This window comes from Ailuropoda melanoleuca, chromosome 1 (genome assembly GCF_002007445.2).
Source record: "Ailuropoda melanoleuca isolate Jingjing chromosome 1, ASM200744v2, whole genome shotgun sequence".
NCBI classification, from domain to species: domain Eukaryota; kingdom Metazoa; phylum Chordata; class Mammalia; order Carnivora; family Ursidae; genus Ailuropoda; species Ailuropoda melanoleuca.
The window spans coordinates 55,007,155-55,018,844 of record NC_048218.1 but is presented as its reverse complement, the minus strand read 5'-3'; the positions used below and the strand labels follow the sequence as shown (position 1 = coordinate 55,018,844).

General features: G+C 39.0%; 1 protein-coding gene and 1 pseudogene across 3 annotated transcripts in view; both read right to left on the bottom strand.

Annotated features, from left to right (window-relative positions):
• Positions 1–382: 382 nt before the first annotated feature.
• The window catches only part of CD96 (CD96 molecule), a 99,708-nt gene continuing 88,400 nt past the window's right edge, over positions 383–11,690 (bottom strand). For all 3 annotated transcript variants that reach the window (XM_011222500.3, XM_019797620.2, XM_011222502.3), the window contains 4 exons: positions 7,638–7,700; positions 6,757–6,846; positions 3,401–3,524; positions 383–1,451 (listed from right to left, as the gene is read on the bottom strand). In XM_011222500.3, the coding sequence (XP_011220802.2) occupies positions 1,343–1,451; positions 3,401–3,524; positions 6,757–6,846; positions 7,638–7,700 (386 nt within the window). In that variant the 3' untranslated portion in view covers positions 383–1,342. The remainder of the gene's footprint in view (positions 1,452–3,400; positions 3,525–6,756; positions 6,847–7,637; positions 7,701–11,690) is intronic.
• Positions 7,719–11,245, bottom strand: LOC117802289 (annotated as a pseudogene).

Here is an 11,690-nt window from a genome sequence, read left to right as displayed (position 1 = left end):
CTTACTCCACAGGGATTCTGATTTCATTGTTCTGGAGTGGGATAGCCCTGATGTTCAAAAAACTCAAAAAACTCTCCAAGTTATTCTCACATGCAGTCAGGGATAAGTACTCTGCAAATGAACTAAATGTTCCTTTTGAGACGAAAGTCCGTGCAGCATTTGCCTATCATATCTGACAGCAACATCTGTTGCTCCTTCCTAGGGCAGGGGTGTTTGGGTGGCTTAGAGAAACAAGGAGCATCAGTAATTTATTCACTCAGGAACTCTTGCTGAATACAGAATAGGTTTGGCAAACGAGGTTTCTTTTCCATTACCTATACATTCTGTTTGAACTATCTTGTAAAAGATTGGTAGGAGCAGGATTAATTCATCAATGCTAGAATGATTTGAGCCTGTATTTATTTCAAGATGGATAAAAACATGCAGATTGGATGAACAGGAGAGTCCCCAGATGAAAAAGAGAATAACAGGAATTACAGGAGATGGATTGGGGTTAGGGTGCCTGTTGATTCATGTAACAGTTTGGTAATGGTTTGATACACCCATGCACATGCATGTGGGGACACACACACACACACATACACACACACACACACACACAGAGGTAAAGCTGAGGATGAGAACACTCTTAGTTCATATCATTTTAGAGGCCAATGAAGTGTTACTTATGTCTACTAGGCTACTTGGTTGTTGGCTAGTTTTCCTTTGATCCCTCCTCATTCCATGGGGCAGGAAGCTGGGCAAAACATGGTGGGACGAAGGGGGACTGGGACTGGTGTCTTGTGCAAGGTATTAGGATTTCTTCTAGTGAAAATAAGCAAAATATTTTCAGTACAAAGACTACTTGCACTTATTTGGAACTCTTGCTAGAACTTTCACATTTTCTTCTTTTTGTAATTTTCCTAGAGATGCAACAAACCTCAGAGAAGAACATACTTTTGGCGAATAGTTCAGATTGTTGGCAGATGCCCAAATAGAAGAGGATCTGGCATGGACATATGCTTGAAACCACTGTCGTCACCCCAGCCAGAGAGCTAAAATGAAAAATAAAAACACTGCAAGTACTTTTTAATAACAGCAGCCTAATTTGCACTTCTTACGTAAGCAAGAACATTCCTACAGATCTCACTGGGTATGAGCATGACTTTGCCTCTCAGTCTTGCTCAGTGTCAGGCACATGCAGATGAAAGAGGCGGAGTTGCAGGGAAAACAGGTCATTCACTTCCGACACCCATTGCAGCTGCAGTACAGGCTTGGCTAGAGGGCAACTGTATTAATAAAGCACAATATCCACCTTCTCGCAGGATTCTAGCAGAGTTCTATACAGCCAAGTCTTAAGGGGCTAGAGTGTCTCCATCTCATGACAAGGCAAATCACTTCCGCTGGACTCTTGAATGCAAGTGTACTTGATGGGAGGTGGAGGTGGCTTGAAAGGCGGAGGTCTTTCCATGCTAGGAACAAAACATTGCTCTTTCAATGCTAAGAATGTGAGGTGGTGATTCAAGGAAACAGGAAAGTAGGAAACCGAGAAAGAGACATGCCCACCAGTCCCCTCAGAATTTTTCCTTCTGCTTATTAGCTGTGTTGTGATAATACCATAAATTAATATTTATAAGGTATTTTATAGTTTGCAAAGCATTTTTATCATAACATTATTTAATTTGTATCTAGGGATTGGACATTATTATCACCATTCTGCAGATAATACTGAGGCTCAGAGGTCTTCAGCAACTTGCTAAAGAGAACTAGAGTGGCAATTCTGGTCTTTTAACGAGAACCCATATTCTCCATGGAAACTGCCTCCTAATAGAAGAAGTGTTTCTCTTATGTGGGTTAAAACACTCCTCCAGAGACAAAATTTTAAAATCCTGGGACTGAAGACTGAAGATTTTCAAATAATGCCTTTGCCAACCTTACCGGTACCCAGCCTTCACCCACACATTCACTGCACGCCGTGAGGATAGGGCTGAGGTGGGAAGAAAAGCTCTTCTGTACCCTTATCTTGGTTGATACTGGATGGTCAATGCCAGAATCCCGTACATTTGAATCAGCGAACATTCTTAAAGTCATCTTTACATAAAGTACTGTTCTCTGTTAGCACAACTCATCTCTTTGTCTGAAATGCATCAGGCATACGTGTGAGTTTGGGATTTAGCTGTACGAATGCTCCAGCTCTCTTGATATCAAGACATGGAAATTCATCTGTGAGCAGATTTCTGTCCTTGACTCAAACATCTCTACCCCTTGTTGGTAAACCCATAGCACCTTAATTTCTCCAGAGAGATAGAGATGGACATGGACATGGAGAAGGACACATGCACACACAGAGAGAGAGAGAGAGAGAGAGAGATTCCTATCTCTATATAACACAAAAATTTGAGTACAAATAATAAAAATATCAATTCAAAATTTCAGATTCCCGTTTTCTCATTTTAATAAAAATATCTAATGCCTATTACTTATTTTTTCCCCTGATGCTTCGAAGCAGACAATATATTTCAACAGGTAGATAAAATTCTAAGAAATGTGCACTTCTGTATTTTTCAGGGAAATTATGAAGTCCTCAAGGTCACATGGTAGCCAAAGTGTCTTCCTTGGACAAGAGCCCAGAATTTCTGACTACTGGTTTAGTGTTTTGTTTTTCCCCATGAAACACTCGCTGGGTGTGGTTATAGAGTCTTCGAGGACACTTCAAGTAGAAGGTAGGCACAGCGGTCACCGGCATCTCAGACAGTAGCAGGAGTGGAAGAGCAGCTCCATATGTTGTAGGGATCTCCTCCAATCATGGTCTACTCTGCATCCCAAACAGCCAAGCCAGAAAAGCGAGGCTTAATCTGACATGGCATTTCAGATGGCAGAGTGGAGGGAAAAGAATTTTGGCAAATATTTCAATTATACAAAAGAGGGGGAACCCACTGTTTACTTTCTTTTGTCCTTGGGGAAAAAGAAAAAGGCTGGTAAAAGCCCATTCTGCTGAAAAGCAGCTGGACTTTCTTCAAATTACCTTTCTCACTCAATTTCACACTTGAGTATCTGGGCCCAGCTGGGCCCAGGCCATTCAGAGATGCATGAAAATGAAAAAGTAATGAAGATTAAAAGAAAAATCGGTTTTAGTGTTTGAGGTGAGGCAAGTCTCCGTTCTCATTTCATGCCCACTGACTTGTTCCGTCTGACGAGCATCACAGACTGAACAGGCAGAGGGGGACACTGAGTCAGAAACAGCGGAACTCATCCCAGCTGGGTGGTGCTGGGCAAGCTGGGGACCTTCTCTGAGCTTCTCTGAGCCCCCTTTCCTCAGTTCTACGTGACAGCTCCACAGAGGAGTGATATTTAACGTGCTGAGTGAATATGTTGTGCTGAAAAAGTATCTCTGTTCCTGCAGATTCAGGATTATACTCACATTTCTTTCTGGTATTGGCACCATTTTCTCACTCCAAGGCCAAACAATGCTATGCAGAAAGCGAGCAAAGCTCCTACAATCACCGGCCAGGACATTCCATCTCTAGGTTTATTGGCCACAAAACCTGCAAAGGGCATAAAGAGAGATGAACTTTAATGCCAAACTTTGGCAATTAGAAAGCAGGATGAATTGAACTATCTCTCCTACCTGTTTTCTCCAAGGGCCATCGCTGACCACAATTATGCTCTGGGATCAGATCTATGTCTTGTTCTCACTTCTGTTTTTGCATGTCACAGTTACTTTCTTTCTTTTTTTTTTTTTTTTTAAAGATTTTATTTATTTATTTGACAGAGATAGAGACAGCCAGCGAGAGAGGGAACACAAGCAGGGGGAGTGGGAGAGGAAGAAGCAGGCTCATAGAGGAGAAGCCTGATGTGGGGCTCGATCCCGTAATGCCGGGATCACGCCCTGAGCCGAAGGCAGACGCTTAACTGCTGTGCCACCCAGGCGCCCCCACAGTTACTTTCTATGTGAATGTCTTTCTTGTTAGAATGTTCCAGAACGAATGCTTTTTTTTTCTTTCATTTTCCCAAGTCTCTGGACAATTCCTGGCACATGATTGCCAATGAAATGTCATTTGTAAGAATGAATAAATAAAAGGGATAAGCTGTAAATCTGTATTCCAAACTTACTCCAGTAAAGAAAACTTTATAGGTGAAATAATGGCCTAGCTTTAGTTTCTCTTATTCTTTAAGGAGTCATTAATTGCTTTATGGAATATCAGTGTATTAGGAAGAGGAAGAAAGACTAAAATGGCTTGTAACATTATAACATTCTGATGCCCTGAAAATCCCAAACTGAGAAGGCCTGGTTACTATATTTAGAGTTGTAATGCTCAAAAGATCCTTCTCCAAGACTTTTCACTTGGATGTCACTCAAGGAATGATACCCAGAATAGAGATTTTCTAATCCTTTCTATCACCTCCCCTCTTTTTCTTTCCTTTGTCCTCTACACATTTCAGCAATAGAAAGGAGAGAAGTGAAAGGGGTAAAACTGAAGCCAGTTATTTTGCTCTTTCTATGGTCTGCAAAGGGAGGAAGTCAAAAGTAAAGGGCTGGCAGAAACTATCTTGGTGGGTGATAAATGGGCGGGTTATTCTTACCCCTTCTGATTATATCTGCACTCCATTCATTCACTGCATTTCTAGCATTTGTACACCAAGTCAAACCGTGTGAATCAAAGACTTTCAAATAGTGTTGACTTTAGACCAGAGGCAATGTAAATAGCATATTCTGTACTGTTTTACTTTTTTTCTAACATGAAGGAAGAATTAAGAAAATTAACTCTCTTAGGAAGTGAGGCTGTCTGATTCTACTGCAGAGAATAAAAGGGAATGTTTATAATTACATAGTTACTTAATATTTTCCTTTTTAAAAAGCATTTTATAATCATGTTAAAAATTCAAACAGTACAGAAATACAAAGCTAAAATGAAAAAGGAAGTGTCCTTATGACTTCAGATGCTATTTATCTATATTTGAGGCAATAAATTTATTAGTTAATTATGTATCCCACTGAAAACTTTCTATGCATATACAACATATATATGTGTAATATTTCTTAGAAATGAGGGCAATACGTATTGTTCTGTCCTTTGGATCTTTCTTTTAAAAAATGCTCTTGGAATACTTTTCATGAAAGTGCATAGAGATTTACCTTCTTTGATTAAATGAGTGGATAGTTCCCCGATGTATAGATGTATCATGGTTTATTTAATTGGTCTCTTAATGTTCGAGGGTTAAATTGTTTCCAGGCTTTTGTTATCTCTTAACAACACCCCAGTGAAATTCCTTATACATTATGGATAGATCTTTAGCTTTTCAGATTATGTAGATCATTTGGGCAAAAAGCCCATTTTGTATCAGAATTATTTGGATTGATTTTCTTTTTTTGTTTCAACTAGATTGTGAACTATTTGTAGGTGGAGACTAGGTTTTTAATTTCCTTTATTGCCTCATAATTATTATAGTGCTATTTATAAAGCAAAGTCTCAAAATACATAGGCAAAAAAAGTGGATTCAAAATATTAGTTACTAAATCTTTTCTATATCTAACATAGTTTGGACTGCAGCAATATGATGTTGTCCTGTTTATAACACACATCCAGAGACTTGGGTCTTTCTGATGCTCCCCCAACCTCGGCCTAGTCTAAGCAGATGCTGAGGGTACGCTGGAAGCCCATGTAGTCCTATAACGCATACCCATATGCTATGGTGTCTGTGCAGGTGACTAGTTCACGCTAGTTCATGGTCGTAGCGGAACTGTTAAAGACTAGTATCATGATCATGAAAGAAACAATCATACAGATGGTCAACCCAAGCCTACACAAAGTTCTGTTTTAATCAAGTCAAAATTTACTAGGCTCTACACTGGTAACATGGTATGATATAACGTTTTACCCCTAACGTTTCAGAGAAATAAAAGAACAAAAGGTTTTAAATGGGTCTTACCCAATGTTTAAAATTTCTCTCCCTACCACAAACAGAAAATGGGACCACTGACTTCAGGAATGTCTCAGTGGAGAAGCAGAGCTCCAATCTTGCCCTCTCCCTGAACGAGGCAGTTTTTTAAGGCACCAATATCTGAAAGGCATTGGTAGGACTTCAGTTTGTTCTATTGCTATGTTGTATGCAAGGTGATGCTCCAAGGATCTGAGCACCGGGGACCTTCCACACAGAATAAGCTGAGGATTCAAGTGGAGTGTCCACCGGCTAAGAGAATACCCCCTAAGGTGAAAAAGTTGATTATGCCTCTGAACTTACAATCAAGACCTGGGCTGGGAGGTTCTTGACCTCTTATGATATAAAACAAGAAATTATATTCAGTATTGACAAAATTTTATTAGTTTAATTATAGAAATACTCTTTGTTCCAACAATATTTCTTATCTCAGATATATTTTCATAGGATAAAATGTTTCTTACTACTTTTCACCTGGCAAATTTTTGTTCATTTTTCAGATTTTAATTTAAATAGATCCTTAGAGGTTCCTTTCCTGTTGCCAGTTAAAATTAGATCTTTCTGTTACATTTTGACAATACCTTATACTATATCATAGTATCTGTCACAAATAAATGTAATTATATGATTATTTACTTATGTATATCATCTTCAATAGATTATAATCTTCAGAAGGCCAATGTTTTCAAGGTCTCTTCTGTATGCAAGACAAGAAAGATCTACTTCTTTCGCAGTGGGTACCCAACAACTGCTACAGCATCTGGCAAATGGTAGGTACTCAATAAATATCTGTTGAGTAAGTGAAACACAAAATTTAGAAAAAAGTAAATGACTCACCAGTGATATGGATGTGGGTATTTTTAGTTGATCCATTGGCAGTTGCGGGAACTTCTGAAAATATTCTGGTTGTGCTGGTGAAGACATCACCTAGGAATAGACAAGGGATATGTGAACTGATCCTAATAGCCATCTCAACCCAATGAAGTGGTGTAAAATCATGACTGGATTTCACTTGCTATTAGGAAGAGTTCAATTTTAATGGCTTAAATGCTCCTACAGGACTATGTATAAAGCTTACTAAGGACCAATTTACAGCAAAGCTAGGACCTTAGAATCTAAAACTAACAAAGGAATGAAATTCTCTATTGGTTTAAGGAAGAAAAGAGAAGCTGTACAGCACACATAACAAAACAATATCTGCTAAAGAATCTCCATGAGAAATTTAAGTGGTTATGGGAAAATGTCTTATGTTGGAGCCATAGAAAAATGGGACCTTTCTCTATTCTTCCAGGGTATCGGAGGTCCAGCCAATCAAAATAACCGATTCTCCCACTATAACATGTTTGATAACGTCAGTAAAACTTCCTTTGCAAGATTTCAGTAGACAAATCCATGTTGACAAATCATCTCAATTTCCAATGGAAAATTAAAATTTAAAATGCAATTTTAATGGATTTAATTAGCCAAGAAATGCTATTTTGTAGATTTCATTTTGAAATAAAATAGAGAAAAAAAAATCTAAGACTTGGTCTCTGATTAGCTCCTGTTAGTGACCGTGGCTGGGAAAAAATTTGGTTCTATTCATTGTCATTTTCATCATCAAGGTGCACTTTTCAATATCCATCTGAGAGTTTCTTACCAGTTCTTGTTTTTCCATCTCTGCCCAAATAAAGCAGCCCACCACCTTCCCTGACCTAACTCTCCCCCTAAGTACTCACCATGAATTGTCGAGCTTGCTCCTGAGGGCACTGAACTATATGTTTCACTGGGCATCCAAGAAGCTGATAAAGGAAGAAAATATTGGAAGAGTCAACCTGTATAAGACAGTTATTTTATTCTCTTCTCGATATTTAATTGAATCTAATAACTTAGAGTAAGATAATAAAATAAAAAAGATTATTAATGAATATGTAAAGCAAAATCACTGAACGATTCTGCAGCATACATTAGCGTGTCCCAAAATAAAGTGGGAGTAGAGGGAAAACTTGTGATCCCAATGTCTCAACTAGGGAAGGTTTTGATTATAGCCACTTAGAAGCAGGAAGAAGGAATGGAAGCGAAACACTAGGAGAGGTTTCTCCAGCCTCAGAGAATGTGTTGTGACTATTCTCATGTGCCTCCAGTACATGGGAGAGAATAAAAGCCCAGGTGTATTATGGTGGCCTTTAGTCAAGCAAAGGTGCCAACAGGACTTTGAAGACCTTGGCAGAATATGCACAAGGGAACAAAATAGTTTGTACTTGTGGATAAGCCGATATTCTTGTTTGGCTACGACTACTGAACTGTATCAGTGGTGAATTTTCAGACCCCTGTGGTCACTGGCCTCGCTAGCTGCTGGGCTGAGTTGTCTTGATGGATTTAGAAGCAAACTCTCCCCTTGAGTGGATGGCAGCAAACTCAGGTACTACCTATAGCTTTTGGAGGAGATCTATCAACTCATTTTGCTTAGTTCCCCATCTCTGGCAAGAATGTTCCACTTCTTGGCAGGCTCTGCATTTCTGTATTTGATAACAGGCCTATAATGTAGTGTAAAGTAAAACAGCTACAGTTACACGTAGTTGCAATCAGTAGAAAAACATTATGCTCGTTTATTTAAAACATTAGCATGTATGATTTTCCAAGTTAAGTGCTTTCTTGTGTGTCAAGACCAAAACAAATAAGCAAAACCAAACCAAACCAAAACAAACATTAAAAACAACAACAACAATAAAAAACACAAAAAACCCTCAGTCCTCCCCTTTCTTGGTTTCTCCCGAGATGTCAATGGCAGTTGCCACTGCAGACAAGGGGAAGTTATCAGGCCTTTCAGGAGAGGTGTAACTCAGTGCTTTCCAGGGACTGCTCCCAGTACACTCTGTCACAGCTAATTAACTGGGGGTCACCCCAGAGGTAAGGGGAGTTTTATACACAGCTATTTTGAATATGACTAGGTCAGGGAGATGTTGTTATTTTCAGTATAATTGTCTGACCCTGAATATGTGATCCTGACTATTTTTTGTTGGTGCTGTTCTAGACAGAATACCAAGGTCGACAGATGATGATGGACTGAGCGTGTTTCAAAAGCCCATTTTTAAAGGCTAAGCCTTAATGGTCAGGATTTGACTAACAAAGAACAACAACTAATGAAGAAGAAATTGGGACTAGGCCTGGATTTAGGTAAAATTATGAAGAAGGCAATTTGTTTTGGATAACCTTACAAGATATTTTGCCCAACTTGGTGCCTCCTTTACTTCTTATTTTTAGGGCTTGCTACCTTTGTTTTTTATCTTTTCAAAGTCTGTTTGCAAGAAAGGATGTGATAAATTAATTTATACTAAGATATAAATAGTTGAGCAAGTGCTATCCCTTTGAGGGAAGTGGGTATTCAATATATTTTTTTCAATTTCATATTTATCATCAGCAAGTAAATACAGAACATTTTTTTAAAGATTTTATTTTTAAATTGTCTCTATACCCAACATGGGGCTCGATCTTACAACCCCAAGATCAAGAGTTACATGCTCTACCAACTGAGCCGGCCGGGCGCCGGGGATACAGAACATTTTGTAATGGTCAGTTACATGTGGGTACCAACAGTTTTTTCACCAAATATAGAATGCCAAACTTTTCTGCTCAATTTTAATTTTCCCCAGGCAAAATAACCAAGCATAGCACAATTTCAGATGGTGACACCATCAGCATGATCCATCCAAATTACAAAAATGGCAGTACTTGAAATTATGCAAATTATTTGGCTATTTTTTAAAATCTTCCTTTTTAGACCTCTACTCCTCAGAAAATGTGTGGTAAAATTAAGCTACAGAATCCACTTTGGAAAAGCAGGAAGTTGTTTTTCTAGTTTTGGTTTTAAGATTTGTTTTTAATCTGTTAAAAAAAATATAGTGGGGAGTGTGTTGAGAGAGGTGAAGAAAAAGGAGGTTCCAGTTAATGGATTCAACATGTCTGAGAATACTTAGAAAAAACTTCAAGAGCAAGAATGTGTTATAATAAGAGTCTTTCAGCAAGATGAAGAGATGAGCAATTCTTGTATCAATTGTTCCCACAGGAAAGAGGTCGTCCTGAAAAATACTTATTTGGAATCCTCAGTAAGATAAAGTTGGCTACTTCTAAAGATTCAGCTCTCACTAACATAATACTTTTCTAAAAGCTTATCCACGCTATCATTTAGATATCCAGTTTTCAGTATGCACTCCACATTGGCTACTCGATCTGCCATTCTTAAGTCTCCTTGAGAGTCTCTCAGCAGAATTATGTTTTTACGTCTTTTAATTGATTGAAATACTCTGTGCTCTTCATACCACCATTCTGTTTGTTAAATACATGAGTTAATTCTCCTTTAAATCTTTTGAGACTCCATTTTCATCAAAATCCATGAATAAACACTACTTTGACATTTGGATGATAAACACCAGCTTACGGAGAACCTTCCTGAGTATATTACCATCATCAGCCGAAAATAGGAACACAAGGATGCTGTGTTGTTGGAGTTTCTCAAATAAATTTTTATATCCTTCCTGGAGCATAACATTGGATTCTTCTACATTTTATTTAAACTTAGCACTGGGTAAAGCTTATTTAACAAGGAAACTATGTACTTTAGCATGTCTTTCTACCATAAAGGGATATTTTCATTCTACGGTAAAAACAGTCAATTTTGACAACATAGTGTTCTTCCTTAGTTGCAAAAACTTTCTTTTTTTTTTTTTAAGATTTTATTTATTTATTTGACAGAGATAGAGACAGCCAGCGAGAGAGGGAACACAAGCAGGGGGAGTGGGAGAGGAAGAAGCAGGCTCATAAGGGAGAAGCCTGATGTGGGGCTCGATCCCGTAATGCCGGGATCACGCCCTGAGCCAAAGGCAGATGCTTAACCGCTGTGCCACCCAGGCGCCCCGCAAAAACTTTCTTGATGTTCATTTGTAACCAGTTTACAGTGGTTGATACTATTATAACATGCTGGGCATCCTTTCCCTTTGCACGAAAATCTACTTAGTGTCATATGAAAGTCCATGGCCATCTGAAGTTTGATAGTTCCTTTTTTGATCAAACTATGGACAGTTTCTGTTATTCTTATACGGCAAGCTGATGCAAGCTGAACTTCTCTGGAATTTAAGTGTCATTTTTACATGTACATTTTTACATGTCCATTTACCGAGACTTGTCTCAGGTATCCAATCTTCCTTAAGACGTTCCGAGTTCTTCCATCCTGGATTTTATCCTGGAGCAATGGCATGAGTGGCAAGCAGTATTCAGAGATGCAGGACTTGGATACAGGAATCTCGGTGATCTTGGTTTTCTGCCCCACCCTCCTCTTCAGGGTGAACATGTACTGGGCCAGCACCACCCCTTACACCAGGAGGCTCACGCACCAGCTCCCCTGTTTGTTCTTGCCGTGACCACCTCCTCTATACAGGGGACCCTCACGCTCTTCCTGACCATGAAACAAAGATGACACTCATGATCTTTGGAAATGCAGGGCTTGTGTGCTAGCTGTGGAGAGGACACATGAAGCCCCCAGAATTTGGCATTTTAACGGAAAATAGAATTTAAAATCTGAGAAAGAAATCTTGAATTTGTGGTTGACCTCATCAGGTACTAGGTAACAGAATTGGGGGAGAACAGTGTTTTAGAGGAGAAGAAAATAGAATGAGACGTGATCTGAGACATACAAGATCTTGGAATTTGAGGGCAGGAGTGGTGAGTTTAGAGACTCAGCATGGCCGTCAGCAGGAAGGAGCAGGACTGCGGGGTTATCCTGTAGCCTGAGAGAG